A 16,930-nucleotide genomic window follows, 5' to 3' on the forward strand; every position below is an offset into this window, starting at 1 on the left:
AATTAGAAAATTAAGTATGACAGATTCTCCTATACATTTATTATATAATTGTACTGTACATTTTTTCAATAAAATAATAATAATTCAGAAAACACTGTTATACTTTTCAAAACAGTAAATGTATCGCATTCGATAGGCGGTAAATCCGAAGCGCCTAAGTAGCATGTATATATACATATATGCTAATCGTAAGCGTACATGCGCATACAAGTATATCTATCTGTCAAACGAACGATATTATTTGCATTTTTAGACTTTGTATAGCAATAGTGTGTCTAGATCGCATAAAATCATGTATGAAATATCTTAGTGTCTTTTCTGATAAGTATAAACTAATGTAGTTATCCTATGGTTTATCGTAATTTGTCATTTTCTATATTATTCGCTGTACAACAGCACTATTAAATGTGTACAAAGTGAATTAAGAATGGCTAAATATACACTGCTGAGTTTGTTAATACAAATTTCCAAGCGATTTACAATGGATTTTTCTTAAGTTTATCTCAAATGACATTAAGTTCGTGTTCTTTTATGGTCGAACCTATATATACCTCGCTGCAATTGAAAGGTTTCAAAGAAAAACAACGAATGTATCGTTTCATATTCCTTCACAAATAGCTGATAGTATTATAATTATATATTATAAAATGTAAGCTAACCTTCAAAGAACAACCTTATATATACTTCTAAATATTATTTAATTTAAACTATGTATAAAAATTTGTGTTCATTTTGATTATAGAAACATACATAGTAATTTCCTTCTAAATATAAGATAGATATGTTTGAGAAGCTGTTGTAGTATCAAATTCAACATGGTACGTGTAATCACAGTTCATAACTTTTTGGGACAAAACATTACTCAAATCGAAGAGCCAACTGCAAGTTGCATAGCAAATGCATCTGGACGTGAAATGCTTCTTTTAGCACTTTCAACGCATTGCGTAGAAGTGTGGGAATTGATGATCTCTGATATTAAGCTGCATACTGTTTTTCCAACAGTTGATACGATTAATCAAATGGTACATTGTACCAAAGGAGATTATGTTGTAACATTAGAATCAAAAGTGATCAGAGATGCAAGCATTAATAATCATATTGGAAAGGCAACTAATAACTTTGTGAGAATTTATGTTAATTGGGCTGTAGTAAAAGATCAAAGTCAACCTATGCGTGCTAGAATAGCAGGACGTGTTACTCCAAGTTTGAATCGACCATTAAATAGTTTAGAGATGATAGAACTGCCATTGAGTGTACAGCCCACATTAATTGCCTGCTGTCAGAGTACTGGTAATCTTCTAGTAGCTTCAGGAAATAGTGCCATTCTACATGAATTCAAAATTGAAACACAGCAAGTATCAAAGATGAAATTTATAGATTTTGAAGCCAGACCATGGTCTTTAGGATTCTCATTTTCCCCCACTCATATGGAAATTGTTGAAGATTTTATATCAGTTACGGATAAATCAAATTTATGCGTTTTTCGATTGACCAATTCCATGTACGAAGACATTGATCAATTGAGTTCTTTAACTTCTACAAATTCTTCATCCATTGATAAAACTTCTATATCTACCGATTCCTCGCTCGTGGAAAATAGCAATAATATGGGAAATCAAGATGACAGTACAATACTGCAAGCAACAAATTCAAAAGGTAAAATATCTGTCCAAGATCTTTACTGTACTGTATCAGAAAACAATGATTCATTGGGAGCAACTACAAAATCCAAAAGCAAGAGGCATAAGAATTCTAAAGCAAATATATGGAACAAATTGGAAACAGGAGACTTGAAAAAAATAAAATCTAATAATAATGAAAGTATCATAGATTTGGATCATCTAATGTACAATGAAAAAGATGAGTTGCAAAGATTAATTGATCAAGAAATTATAGATGGGAGTTCACAACCACTGACTATCAATTTACCATCTATAAGTCTGGAAAGAGCAGGACCTGGACATACTTTAAGCCCTTTTATATTAAATCCATCAGATATAAAGATCATAATCAAAACGAATTCTCCTGATTTAGGATGGTCAGAAAATTATATGATAAAGAACTTGTTGTCTCTTAAAATAATGGCAGCTAACAATAACTCTAAATTTGATGGAAATTGTGAACTGTTCAGTTGTTCTTTGCTAAAACCATTGTACATGAAAAAAGAGTGCAATAATTCTTGCGTAAAAAAATCGATTCTCAGATCAGACAAGTACACGCATTTGCAGGGTGTAAGTTGTTTATTATGTACACTTCAAGAAGGATATCTTTATCACTTCTCTGCAACTAGTTCAAATCCTACAGATGCAACTTGCTTAACTACATATCCATTTACTGCACCTGTTAATCATATTGCACTGGAACACACTGCTTTACATGCATTAACCGAAGCTGGTCTCGAATCTTACACATTACGTATATCCCATCATATCGCAAGAACATTGAATAACATCGATAATATAAAAATAACATGCCCTAGTGTCTCTGAGCCTGTTTGTTTGATCGGTTTACGTCCGTTCCTAGGGATACAACAATTACTACATAGCAAAAACTACTTGATTCTCTTAGCCAGAGCTGACAATTCTTGGACTTTATACTCTCTAATTTTACCTAAGCTGGAAAACTTATATTACGATATTTTAAATGTAGCAAGAAGTCACAAATCTTCCAGTCCAAGCACCTACAGACATCTATTAGGCGAGGCTCATGCTTTAATACGTTTAGCAAAAGATGCTGCATATAATTGCTCAGACATTAACGAATTCGATGATAGCGTTAATAAAAATGGACTGAAATTGAGGAATTTATATAATCAATCGTGTGCCCTACTTGGAGATTATTATATTCGTTCCGAGTACGAGTCGGATTGGGATCTTTGCATACCTTATTACAAAATGTCGGGACTAAAACCTACAGAAGTGTTGTCCAGAAAGTCGAGTCAAGATGCACCGGGTCTTGTTACATTTCTAACGGATGTCCTTCTAACGATGAAAAGTGGCTCAGAAGCTGATGCTTTATTCCAAGGATATAATATTGTAGAAATCATTTGTAAATTGAAGAAACTAGACCTGCTTAAATTGATCTTCAGTAGTCCTGTATTACGGGAATATACTACAGAGAAGCTGATACATATTTTACTGTTGTACGAAACAGACGAGTTAATCAAGTTAGCTTTGGCATTGTTGCATATACAAGCTGAGAAACAAGAACAAGCAGAAAAAATACTCGAACCAGTTTCGGCGCTATGTATTAAAAGAATAGTCGTAGAACATTGGGACATATTATTTGATATGACTGCGATGAAGAAGAGAAGCCCGATGATTCCAACGTTCTCCGACTTTGCGGGGATGTTGATGCGTCAGAAGAATTCAACTTTCGCTGAAATTTTAATACAGATAATAGAAGATGATGGAATTTTATCTCTTCATCAAATTATACAGGTGTTTTTAGAATATTTACCGTCAAGGGTTGGAAGAGATGGACACAATGCGGCCATGACCTTACAAGTTTTCCTCGAGAGATATCTTCATAATTATTTCAGTACAAAGTTAATCACCGACTCGTCTGTTATAAGTAAAAATCAAATACGCACGGATTTCGCTTTGATAGAATCGTTTAAGTTATTAGTAAGATCGTACTTAGGCAAATTAACTCAAACCAAAGTGTACAAATTAGAAAGTAAAGATAATAACGTACAGGAAAGCTATGATAATTTCATGTTCGCAAAATTCAGACCTCATTATCTGAACGGAATGCCACCGTATGCGACTGATTATCAAAAGGTGTTGAACATGTGTGATCTAAAGGATTTCATTAATATCGATAAGACTGACACTGAGAAAACTGTACCCACGGAATTGTTTAAGTTGCAGTCTATATTATCCTGCGATTTTATACCAAATGAATGCTTATACGAAGTCAAGCAGTTCCTCGAAACACAAGAAATTGATGGTAGCTTATCTTTGAAAACATTGTGTATTAAAAATACGGAAGAAGTAACAGCTCTTCTAATGGAGAAATGTCCTCAAGCAGTTGTACAATATGCAAAGGTCTTATATCTCATATACATACTTAGCTGTATTTAGTTTATGCTATCTTTTAATATATTTATAAGATTCAATTTTACCAGATTATTTATCTATTTTAGGATATGTATACCAAAGACACCGAATGGAAATATTTAATCGAATTAACGCAGAATAAAATTTCTGCATCGGTCACGCGGCAAGAGTTGAATTGTTTGTATACACAAATAATGAAAGGTAAATAGGAGTTTTTTTTATTCTAAATAAGAAGAATGGGAAACATAGTTAAATGTAGTAAATTATGTTATCTTTTAACGTTTCAGCAATTCTAAATTATTTGCCACATACATTATCTTTAAAAAGTCTTCATCGTGTTTTGCCGAAAGATGATGTAATAGCATTTCAGAAATGCAGTGAAATGTGTAATCAAATTATGCATGCGGAACATGTTAAATCTTTGATAATGGAAACTGGACAGCAACTGTTATCAACTTTAAAATTGTGAATAGCAATTTCAGCGAATTAATTATATATCGCCGTTTGACGATGACATAGGTCCAATTTACATACTTCAGTTGGGAAAGGAAACCGTATGACTCAAGTGCAACAGAAAGTTTTGTTGCATATAAATTATGTAGGAGAATTAGAATTGAAACAAGTAATATTTAGTCGAATTTGTTGAGAACAATAATTCTACATGTGATACGATTTTCGCGAAGTCTTAATTAATCCGCTTAAAGTTACTTGACATTGAATACAACTACTGAACCCAATTCTATAAAATAGAGCGATTTCTTCTTGCAGAATATACTTCAATTCCTGGATAACTTTTTCATCAATTTTACTTTCGTGATCAACTTTTTTTAAATAATTACTGTCAAATGCACAATTACCGCGATACATCTTGGCTATTTTATTTAGATCCAATTAATTAAAGCACATAAATTATATCAAAAAATGTCAAAATTTTAAGACAAATACTATAGATAAAATTAATTCACCTATAACTGATTGTTGAAATGTTCTATATAGATATATATTGTATTATGTCTAGACGTATGTTATCTTACCCTTAACCGATGAACTAGTTGAATCATAGTTAATAAAAATTTATACAGAATCGAGCATATACAGATAGATATTCAAATTTTGCAGTGTTATACATACAGGTATTTAATATAAAAGATTGCTTTCTACTCTGAACCAAGAAATTCTGTAACGATAATTACATATTTTTGACTGTTGGTTGAATATTTCTAAAAATCTGTTGAAGATTGTTTATATTTTAATCATTAAGGGCAGGATGGCATGTGTTTAGAAAAACACATATTACTAAGATAGTTAATTTTTATTATATTCGTTGATCTTACGATGTAGTATTTTCATCACTTTCTAAATGTTACAGAATATGTAACTTTAATGTGCCTTTAGGACTAATTTCTCTTTGTTATAAATCTAATAATATAATTATGTTAGAAGTGATCTATGATATTTATAAATTATGATAAAATATATCTGTAACTCATGTGACGATGTTTCTCTTTTATCGTACAATCGTACTTTTACTTATGGTTCTACGTATTTGTTTTAAAGAAAAATAGAAATCACCTAATTAGTTATCTACATGATTTTCCCTGTTTTATTTTACGTATAATGTTCCTAAATTTAATTAGCCTTATCAGGGAATAAAGTATTTTATGTGACTTTTAAATGCATAACAATTTTATTATATAGATACAATTTATAACCCATTTTTAATTTATATAAGATGAAATAATAAAAAGCTATATACCTATTGGATATAGCTACTGAATGAAGTCCTAAAAGTATAGAATATCTTAATTTGATACTTACTATTTTTTAAATTAAACCCTTTTGTAATAAAGAAATTACAGTGTTACATGAAAGCAATCCTAGTTTTCGTTTGTATATACATTTTTATATTTATTAAAAAATATTTTTAACTATTTTTTTTTTTTTGTGGTATTTTAAATATTAAACAAGGTTTATTTTTTCTGTTTATCAAATGAATTTAATAAGTTTAGAGTTATGCAATTTCAAATTCTTCGTTCAACCTTGATAAGTTTCTGTAAAAATAAATATTACGTGTACAAAGAGTTTTATGGTTTCATCAAAAGTAAACGTTCGGACGTACCTATTTTCTATAGCTTCATTTAAATTATATTTATGCATTAACGAAATGACAAGCCTTAACGTCGACCAAATAATATTCGACATCGCTTTCGGTGAGTAATTTTCACCTTGTACTCCGCGGCCAGCTGCTTGCTGATTTAAGGCTATTAAAAGATGTTCACCAGCTTCTCTACATAAAGAAATAGATAATTCTAAAGTGTATAAATACTTTATTACATAGAAATGTTTTACTTACTTATATGCACCAAGCTTAATACAAGAAATTCCAAGATTATAACGAGCTCTAATAAAACCAGGTGATAATTTTAAGGCATGATGGTATGCATTTATAGCTTCTTCTGATTTCTGGCCATTTGCTAAAGTGGCACCTAATCTATTCCACAATCTGGAATCCTTCCAGAAATATTATTTTTAGTAATATATTAAGGCCTAAATAGATATAACGGAAAAATATTTATTTTATACATACATCAGGGCGCACTTGCAATGCTGCTTGGAAACAGTCACAAGCTTTATCATACTCATTAGACAAATTGAAAAGTACTCCTAGCCCACACTGCACGTCCGCATCAATTGCATTCAATGGATTTATACGTGCAGCTTGAATATAAAGATTTTTAACTTCTTCATGCACATCTCTGAAAAAAATCAAATACAATATTACTGAGGATAATTTTGTTATGTATTGTAAATTACTCAATCTGTTGGTTACTCACTCAAATAGAATAGACGATACACTGAATTTCGCATGCCGTTCAGTGTTTGTCTTTTTCACAGAGAGATGTTTATATTTTTCATTTCTTAATAACCATTCTTTAAGGATTATACATGCTTGATTTTGATAGGATTCATTTGTATACGAAACCGCTAGCGCCATAAGGGCAGTACCATTTGCAGGATCTAGGTCTAAACAGCGTTTTAAAGCATAAATAGCTAGTGGATCCTGTTCATTTTCAGCTTGGGTTTTACCAAGAAGCAGCCAAGCTTCTGGATTATTTTCATCCTGCTGCACTGCTGCCTCAAAACAAAGTATCGCACTTGGTAAATCTCCAGCTTCTAATCTTGTTTTGCCCTCTTCTAATGCATTTGGTAAATTTTTCATTGGATTTTCTTCATGAAATTCATAATCTTTGAATGGGTCATAAAAAGTATCATACTCTGAAAGCCATGGGTGTTTTGATGATACTTTCTCAGAAGGTGATATTTTCTCCAATTCATTTTGAATTTTTGAAAATGTCGATTCATAATTGTCTACTTCTAAAATAAAAATGATTATTTAGACATATATTTTGATGAGGATTTGAACCTTTCACGGCCTGGTATCTACTTAGTCGATGCTGTTTGAGGCTTTCGGATGTAAGCCGTGTCTAACAGAAAAATGTTCCCAATATCTTACCGACATCATCTGATAATGACCATTATGATCAGTACGTCGACGAAATATCTTCCTGTCAGGCACGGCTTACACCCGGAAGCCTCAAACAGCATCAATAATATATTTTGATGTAAACCTTATTAGAAACAGTCAATTAGGAGGTAACATCATTAAAACAAACACTGACCTGAAGAAGTGCTTTCTTTTTGAAATTCATCTATCCAGTTATCAGCAACAACTTGTTCTTTTTCAACCTTATTTGAGACCTCACCTTCTTCAGTATTATTATCAGAAACTTTATCTTCAGATTTTTCATTACTTTTTTCAAATTGTTCTGTCCATTCTTCGCTTGAACCTTGAAAGTCTGGCAGTGATTCTTGATCATTTTCAACTGAAATGTCTCCTTCTTGTTTCATAAATTTCATAAATTTTGAGTATGCAAAGTCAGGATTATCATTATTTTCTATTGGTTGTGTTGCATTCTCTATATTTATATCACTTTGTATGGCATCTATACTGTGTTCTATATATTCCTCAGCCCACTTAGGTCCTAATCCTAACTCATGTTTTTGTTGAACTAAAGTATTTGAATTTTGTTCTGATTCAGGGTTCCAAATATCATCAGCATGATGTTCCTACAACAATGAAAATAACAGAAACTTTATAATACGGTGTTGTAAATACATATATACAATAATAAAGTGAGAATAATTACATTGAAATGACGTCCTGATTCAAGATATTGATTTGCCCAAGCTGTATCTAAAGTAGTTAATTCTTGAGCTACTCCTGGTGCTGCTATAGGTGGATGAATGTTTTGATCAATTTCACGCATTTCTTGTAATAAATTATCCATTCTAAATGTTTGTGGACATGAAGGATGTTCTTCTAAAAATTGTTTAACTAACTGATCTGAATCTGAAGCTTGGAAAGATTCCACAGGCTCAAAAGGATGATGTATTCCTTCTTCTTTGAAGCCATGATCACTTACAAAATGTGATGTAAGACGAATCAAAGAACTAGGTCCTCCACAATCACCCTCAACTAATTCACGAAATGCCATTTTTCTTTTATATTATCAATATTCACCTGTAGTAATACAATAGATCGTGTTAATTTTCATCTATTCTAATTATAATATCTGATAACACAGAATAAAATTAATATCTAAACACCAGAACACAATGGTATCAGTTTCACTTATTTTTAAAGAAACTGAATGTTAAAACATATTTAAGATATAGGATGTTTATTGCGAAAATTTGTTTATATATAGTATTAAAAATTTAATGTCATACATTGACAAAAGTGACTGTAAATCTTATATTCATGAAAAGATAAAGTGTACAAACCTCTTTGCGTTTTTAATATTGCTGTACACTTTCGTAATATCGTTGATGTTACACTAAAATGTGGTTTTGTATCAAGCACAATGTTTGAGAGTGATCATTTCTTTGCTACCAAACAATATCAGTAACTTGCATCAAATAAGTTTCGTCATACGATGGTGGGGCGTACAAAATTACCATAAAAAATGTATAAGTTAATGTTAGAATAAGATGCATATTACAAAAGCATTCTTTATATACAGTTGGCTAGTGAACGTCAAATCATCGACAAGTTGCTGAACTATCTAAAGCCATGAACATCTTTTTTGTAACAGCTAGTACATTTTTTTTTATCAAAAATGTATGTATACCTTCAAATGAGAACCAATACTTTTCTTCTATTATTAAATGAAATCTTTTTAATTACTAAGTTGTTATATAACTCAATGAAGTTACAGCAAGAAATGATTTCTGGATTTTACTCTTTGCATACATTTGAGAATGTAAAAACATTAGTAGTATAAACAATGGAGTACTTTTGAATCATATTCTATGCAGAAAAATGTATTTAGAAAATATGTTACTGAAATAGATACAAAAATATTCTCATATTATTCATAAACTGTTTGTTCAATGTATTTTAATTAAATGTATTTAGAGCTATCTGTAAAAAATTATTAAAAGATAAAATTGGACAAAATTTTCTTGCGAGAAGATGTGCACTAAGGTGTAAGTTCTATCGTAACGCCGCCATACGCCATACGAGCATTATGAACCAGTGACTGCCAGCAGTGACTACCTGATATAACCTACAGAAAACAGTTGTAGGTGTTCTTTATTTTATTTCTTATATAGTTGAAAAAGCATATACAATGTATATCTTGTATTCTGTTATTAAATCAATGAACTGATATATTTGACATATTAAGTAATACAAGTAGAATCGTAGTAATTAATAAAGTAGTCATGAATGATTTTGCAAAGTCTCAGCTTTTAAAATATGGCTGGTCAGAAGGTATGGTTTCAAGTATTACGATACCTATTTATATATCGGTATAAATTACAAATATTACAATGTATTTATATGTATTAAATTATAAATCTATATCTGTATTAATCAAGGTAAAGGTTTGGGTAAACATGAAAATGGTATCACAGAAGCATTAAAACCAAAATTAAAATTTGATACAACAGGAGTAGGACATCAAGTTAACAATTGGAATAATTGGTGGGAAACTGCTTTTAATAAAGCCGCTAATAACATTAAAGTTGATTCACAAGTTCATGATATTTCCATATCTGTTTCAAAAGAAAATACAACCAATAATTTATCAAAAGATTTAAATAAAAAACAGTTTCAATCCCCTATAAATTATGGAAACTTTCTTAAGACTTCTACACTTCTTAATGGTAATCTGATAACAGAAAATAACTCTAATGCATCCAAAGTAGAAGATGTTACTCATGTTTCATTAACTGATGAAGAATTATTTAAAATATGTGGTGGCAGAACTGCTCACAAAGGAGCTAGACATGGTTTAACATTAAATGGTAAGCTAAATCGGATTGCACAGCAAGAGAAAGATTTATTAAACATAAATGCATATAGAAACATGGTAGAAAAGTTGGAGAACAATAATAATAAATCTCAAAGTAATGAGTATGAAATAGATAACAACAATGAAATTACATTATTGCCTCCGCATCTTGTTACTGAAGAATTAATAGTTCCTAATATGTCTAAAACTGCAAGAAGAAATAATAGAAGACGTATAAACAACTTAACTCATCGGTTAAATGTTTTATGTAATGTAAGTGATAACAATGATGAAAAAGGTAAAGAAGTAAAGACAGAAGAAAAAGAAAAGAGTAAAAAATGTAAAAGAAAGAAAAAGAGAAGTTCTGTATCTGATGATATTGAAAGTACAGAAATAGATGGGACAGATAATGTAACTGATGATTTATCTCTTGCTGTGAGTAAAAAGTTAGGAAAAAAGATGAAAAGAAAAATTCAAGAACAAACAAATGATTATCATAGAAATAATTTTAATGATGAGCTTAAGCATAAAAAAAAGAAAAAAAGATCAAAAAAGAAGAATCAAGATTATCAATTTAAATGTATTAGCGATACATGCGAGGATGAAGAAATGGATGGTTTTAAGGCAAAAAAATTGAAGAAATCAGAAAAAAGTTATTCTACTTCACAGTTATTCTACTTCACTGATGAAGACATTAGTACACTAGAATGTAAATTTCATACAAAACTTTCTCGCGATGAAACGTCTGCACAGTCAGATCAAACACGGGATTCAGGTATGTGTGTAAGTGAACGTATCTCGAACTTATCGCATGTATATTTAAAACACAAAGCCAATCAATTAAATGCCCGAATAAAAAAAAGAAAAAAATTAAAATTACTTAAAAAACAAAAAAAGAAATTAAATAAAATAACAGAAAGTTTAAAAGCTGTTCATTTTGATACTGAAGAATCTACAGAAGGAGAAAGTAGTAATAGCAAAGTAGAAGCAATAGTAGAAAACATAATGGCACCTAATATTGCAGTTGATAAAACTGAGCTTTTAAAGAAAAAGAAGAAAAAGCACAATAAATGAGAAGTGGGGAAAAATAGAATTTTGTTATAAAATATTTGCAAGGTCCCGTGTAATTAAAGAATTATTTGTATAAAAATATGTAATAATATTTACAGTAATTGTATATAAATTTGTATACATACAGTGCGCATTTTGTTATGCATGTAAAACACCTTTTATGTATTTATTTTTTAAATATATAATTAATATTTTTGTAGGTATGGTGTTATTAATTAAAACTTTTACTGTAAACTATTATAATTTTTATAGTTTTTTTTCCCTTTTTTAACAAAAGTTAATCGGGAACACACATATATGAATATCAAATTTTTAACATAATTTAAAAATATTAAAGTTTTTTTTCTTTCTTTATAGAATTTATTGGTGGACACAGATCTTTTAACAATTTTATAGACATAATATTTACCTTAAAACTTTTATGTCTATCAATGTTGCATATACTTGCGTATAGCTCGTTTGAAAAGAAATAATCATTAATCTCACTTTAAAAAATACATCTTTCTTAGTATGGAAAACTTAGTTCATGAAAAAATCAAACGACAATCTATACAAGAGTATATACAACGAATGTATAATTAATTACTATTTAGCACCAAATTTCGTAGTAGCATGCTAGTATAATTTTTCCAATATATTTATATAAAATAAAACAAATTTTCTAAGGCCACTAGAATACTCCGTGGAGTTGTTTCGCTGTATAAGTGAACGGACCTCACTCGACAAGCTTAATGAATTACAGTATGTTTCGTACTGTTTAATTGAGCTAATAATTGATTCAAACATTGACTCATTATGTAGACTAATTATGTAGATCGTTCTAGGATTATCAAGAAGTGAAATCCATTCTTAGGTTCATGATCATTAAAATATATTATAAATATCATTCAATCGAGTCCAAGTATTTACTAGAAATATGATTATTATTATCATTAGTCTTAATCAATACGTTGTACCGAACTTTTAAATAACAATTCTTTCAGAATTGTGTACAAGTTAAATATTCATGCTGAAAAGATTTCTTTTTATTTAGGCAATAAGTGTAATATAATACACTTATCATGTATTTAGTTCATCATCCTCTATATATCGTTTTACATCCTAGATGATAATGATCATTTGAAAATTTGAATTATACATGATGAGCAATGAATTTAATTTGATATTCTACTTATAACGAATGTTCGTAATACTCCATTATAATAACGGAATGTTAAAATCTTATTTGTCTATTACAGATCTTTTAATTTTTGTAAAAGAATAAAAATAATTCAAAATAAAATGCAAGTAATTAATTATGGAAATATTTACATAAAATTAATATAGAATATAAAGCAGTTTTTATTGACAGTCGAAATTTATCGATCGTTAATCATACCTATTAAAGTTAATCAGATCTCAGAGACAGTATAATACACTAGAGCGAACGTATAATTTACGAGTATGTGTATGTAACCCGTAAGAATTTAACGAGAATGCATGTATCGGTATTATTCAATTCCACAATTTTTCTATGCATAAAACACAGACGAAATCACATTTTCTCCTTCAAACTTCTCCATGTGCCATCGGGTTACAACAGAAATTTGATATGTTAAACTGTCAGGATTATTTAATACCACTTTTAGAGATTCTTATTTATCTTATCTTGATACCAATAATTTTTTAATAAAATTAATATCAAGCAGCGGATGGAATTTAAAGTATTTGACAAATACTATTCTGTTTAGATAACTATCCGACACTTAGCCAGTAATCTTTTATGTATATTAGCAAAGAAATTAATTCGCATAGGAAATCTAATTGACACTGTATCCTTAAACCCTATTGCTGTTCAAATGGGAAAACAGTGTATAAAATTTCATTGAAATATCAACTACAAATATCTCTTGCCATAAAAACAACTGAAGAAGTATTATTAAAGATTGTATAGTAAAGAAAAAAAAAAGAAAGGAAAAATCAGATCATGAATAAGTTAAATCAACAATAATTAGATAGTATACATAAACGTTCTTTACAGTTAAACACATTTGTTAATATTTCTTCTTTTTACTATATAATATCCAACATTCCTACTACTTCGACTTAAAGTAACTGATTGTTTATCAGTGTGAGAATGATTACTGCAAGAGAGATTTGTATCATTTAACTTGTTCCATATTACATACATATTGGAGGCATTAACTTTATGTGCTGTAATAGCATTTTTTAATATAAATGGATCTAATTTTCGTGGAATATAACTGAAGCCAGAATGATTTACAGGTCGTACCTTTGCATGCTTTGCACAAAGTCCTGTAATATAGACATCTTCTAAATGAAGTACTGGCGTTGTTAACGCTGCGCGATACAACTTAAATGCCACGTCTAAACTCATTACGTACCCAGTACCCGATAAATAATTAGGATACATTTTTTCTGAATACATATATTTTGGTGTATACCTAATAAAATATAATAAAGTAAATAATGTCCATATATCTTGTTATGTACATACATATATATTTTATGGTAATAATACTACTTACCATTTATTTTTTGGATCTAAAATAGGTTTAGCATTACAGATCAGAGATCCTAATAATATATTTGTAGCTTGTGTTCTTGATTCCAATGTCTTTACTAATGTAGGAATATTTACAAATATATCATCATCTGTTTTCATGAGATATTTAGCTTGGCCACAATTTGATGTTACCCATTTCAACATCATAACAGACTTTAATGTTAAATTGTTGTATGTGTCATAAAATTTTTCTTGAATAATGTCACTGAATTGATGACTTTCTTCTGCTATTATGTTCTACAAAATAAAAAATTCCATTAATTTTATTACTACAGTTTGTATTTAACAAAACTTTAATTATGCAGGGAAACATACATTAAGTGTATCATTGTCACTTTGTCCAAGAAGAAATGCTACTTTTACTGTTGAATTGTATACATTATCCAAGTTACTTTTATTAGCCCAAGTATTTCTTATGGCTATCCTAGCTTTAAAATTTGTAATAGCTGAACAAATAACAATAAGAAGATATGGTGGTGGAGAACATATACCAGTAGGATTTAACACTGATGTTGTATTTTCTGGATGAATGTATACACAGAGATCTCTTGAAGTATTATATGCCCATCCTGGTAATTGTGCTGTAAATGAATTATTTAGAAATATTTTATCCCATTGCTAAAGTAAAATTGTATTCATAAAATTTCTTCACCTAAATTTTGACTTTATGCATGCTAATAAAAATGTTTATTTTACTTTACTATCATGTAAGCATGTTATAATAAATTGAAGAAAGGAAAATTATATAACTTTACTACTATTTTTTCTACTATTTAAACTTATTTATTTTTACTCTAATTCTAGCATAAATGCTTATGAATTACATGGAAGGATACAATATTAATTTTATTTCTTAATTTATTGAAAACTCTCAATGTATAATATATATCTCTTGTATGAACTATCTATATATCATATTTGTTAAATTAACAAATTCTAAAACATACAAATTTTTAATTGATTGACAATTATTAAAGATAAAAATGAAAGCAAATTTATATGTTAAGAATGGTTAGTTTATAATGCAAGAGTTCAAGCACTGTTAGTGAATGCATACCTACGGAAACTACCAAGTGTGGATCACCAACAGGCTCTGCAGGAGATGGAGTCTTACCTAAGCCTAAAAATGGGCCTTGGGCAGAATGGTATGCTGGTACATATAATAAACCTAATGTAGCTAAAATGACAAATCCTACTGCTAATCTTCGAACAAATGATATTTTTCCTTTAACTGTTCCATTATTATTTATATTGGTAGCTGATGGCAATTCCAATGGCAATAGTCGCAATCTATCCATCTAAGAATAAATAATATACATTTTCTTACATCTTTGAGGTTTCATTAATTAATAGTCTTTGTACAATAATAATATACATATGCATATTTATACACACATATATTTCATTATAACTATTTCAAAATTAAACAAATATTTATTACATTATGAAATGCCTGGATATGTTATATTACAGTTCAATGAGATTTTAAATACATACTTTATGAACTTATACATAGATAACCTTCAACATAAAAGCACCTATTTTGTTTTATAATGTTTAAAACAGATCTATTAATAAAAATAACATTTAAGATTACTATAAATGTAACAGCTGAAAACTGACGCGACAACTTAATTTAATTACAAATGTAACAACAATTCCTCACAGTAAAGATAAATTTTATTAGAAAACATTCGTGTTAGAACAACTTAATTTCTTGGATGTTTCCAAATTAATTTTTTTTTATTAATCATAATATAAAACAGCAGTGTTGTGACATAAAAACTGAAATATAATTGCAATGTTAAATAAATGAGTGTATCATAAACAAGCTTACCTTTGAGATGCGATGATTGCATTACGTGACATTTGACAGTTCTCCATTTACTTTTATCGTAAAATTTACATATACCAAGAAGATAATTGATCATTTATTAAACCATTTTGAAACATTTCATACAATCCTAATAACATGTTTAATTAAACAGTAAAAATTAAAAAAATTTTGCGTTAATTCCTGTGCTTACAAGTAGGTATACTAATACACTTGAATACACTCGAGCCAGCAGGCATTATACCTAATTCACCGAAAAAAACACTTTTGCATTCGAAAAAAAAAAAAATTTTCCTCAAATAAGTAGTATGTAAATATCCTAAAATTCGCCACCCTCTTATGCCCGTTCCCTCTAACGTGGTTCAAAATTTGTATCGAGTTTAAACTCTGATCAACGACATTTTGTGTTCCATCAATTTTTTAGTATATACCGCAGTTCACCAGAGTCCATAAACTGCGACGCGCAGGTTGGAAGATGGTGGGGGAACGCAGCGAGCTCTCCGCTAATCGCTTTCCACTTCGTTTGGGAGTATCGCCAATCAGGGCGAAGATGCGTACTGGAGCTGCGCGAAGAACGAAAACTGGTCTTTTCGCAGTTATGGACTCTGGTGAACTGCGGTATAGGTTCAAATCAATTAAACGGCGTTCATCGTAAACGCCAATTTTTGGCCGGTTAACGAGTTTGAACGGCGTTTAACACTGATCTGTAGTCACTGCTATGCACCAATCACATCACTTGATACAAATATAGTTTGGGTTAGTACGCATAAGGTATACGTTCAGTTGATCGGAACAAAAGTGGCGTTGATGGAAAGCAAAGTACGTTGACTAAAGATTAAACTGCGTTCAAAATTGAACGCATTAATAATGTTTAAAATGCATGAAATTACGGGAAAATTTTTAAATTTGGAATTGTAATTAATGATAAAAAGCAGCGTATTAATTTGTACACTTGATATTTATATAAAATTCTTTTAAGAATATTTATGACAGTTTAAAAGTTAAAAATATATTTGTATTGAAATTTTGAAGTATATTT

General features: G+C 29.6%; 4 protein-coding genes across 8 annotated transcripts; 2 read left to right on the plus strand and 2 right to left on the minus strand.

Moving 5' to 3' along the window:
* Positions 1 to 104: 104 nt before the first annotated feature.
* On the plus strand, positions 105 to 5,646 carry LOC117603176 (BLOC-2 complex member HPS3). 2 transcript variants are annotated; one of them, XM_034322054.2, is made up of 4 exons: positions 106 to 649; positions 743 to 4,049; positions 4,148 to 4,262; positions 4,349 to 5,646. In XM_034322054.2, exons 2-4 carry the CDS (start codon positions 816 to 818, stop codon positions 4,528 to 4,530), a joined length of 3,531 nt encoding a protein of 1,176 aa, XP_034177945.2. In that variant the 5' UTR covers positions 106 to 649; positions 743 to 815; the 3' UTR covers positions 4,531 to 5,646. The 2 variants fall into 2 exon arrangements, with proteins under 2 accessions (XP_034177946.2, XP_034177945.2); XM_034322055.2 differs by having other exon boundaries at positions 105 to 4,049.
* A 147-nt stretch (positions 5,647 to 5,793) lies between these two features.
* On the minus strand, positions 5,794 to 9,301 carry Pex5 (peroxisomal biogenesis factor 5). Its single transcript, XM_034322065.2, has 8 exons — positions 8,907 to 9,301; positions 8,270 to 8,643; positions 7,742 to 8,189; positions 6,896 to 7,436; positions 6,649 to 6,817; positions 6,415 to 6,572; positions 6,181 to 6,348; positions 5,794 to 6,112 (listed from the first exon to the last, which is right to left on the minus strand). Exons 2-8 carry the CDS (start codon positions 8,615 to 8,617, stop codon positions 6,073 to 6,075), a joined length of 1,872 nt encoding a protein of 623 aa, XP_034177956.1. The 5' UTR covers positions 8,618 to 8,643; positions 8,907 to 9,301; the 3' UTR covers positions 5,794 to 6,072.
* A 209-nt stretch (positions 9,302 to 9,510) lies between these two features.
* Positions 9,511 to 11,618, plus strand: LOC117603181 (uncharacterized). Its single transcript, XM_034322066.2, has 2 exons — positions 9,511 to 9,897; positions 10,005 to 11,618. Exons 1-2 carry the CDS (start codon positions 9,849 to 9,851, stop codon positions 11,492 to 11,494), a joined length of 1,539 nt encoding a protein of 512 aa, XP_034177957.2. The 5' UTR covers positions 9,511 to 9,848; the 3' UTR covers positions 11,495 to 11,618.
* A 1,151-nt stretch (positions 11,619 to 12,769) lies between these two features.
* LOC117603184 (beta-1,3-galactosyltransferase 1) lies at positions 12,770 to 16,778 on the minus strand. Of its 4 annotated transcripts, none has more exons than XM_034322070.2 (5): positions 15,499 to 15,587; positions 15,115 to 15,355; positions 14,373 to 14,638; positions 14,020 to 14,294; positions 12,770 to 13,935 (listed from the first exon to the last, which is right to left on the minus strand). In XM_034322070.2, exons 2-5 carry the CDS (start codon positions 15,353 to 15,355, stop codon positions 13,512 to 13,514), a joined length of 1,206 nt encoding a protein of 401 aa, XP_034177961.1. In that variant the 5' UTR covers positions 15,499 to 15,587; the 3' UTR covers positions 12,770 to 13,511. The 4 variants fall into 4 exon arrangements, with proteins under 4 accessions (XP_034177961.1, XP_034177963.1, XP_034177962.1 ...); XM_034322071.2 differs by lacking the exon at positions 15,499 to 15,587 and adding an exon at positions 15,895 to 16,777 and having other exon boundaries at positions 12,771 to 13,935; positions 15,172 to 15,355; XM_034322069.2 differs by lacking the exon at positions 15,499 to 15,587 and adding an exon at positions 15,895 to 16,776 and having other exon boundaries at positions 12,772 to 13,935.
* Between the last annotated feature and the right edge of the window lie 152 nt (positions 16,779 to 16,930).

The sequence above is a fragment of the Osmia lignaria genome, chromosome 4 (assembly GCF_051020975.1).
Source record: "Osmia lignaria lignaria isolate PbOS001 chromosome 4, iyOsmLign1, whole genome shotgun sequence".
NCBI classification, from domain to species: domain Eukaryota; kingdom Metazoa; phylum Arthropoda; class Insecta; order Hymenoptera; family Megachilidae; genus Osmia; species Osmia lignaria.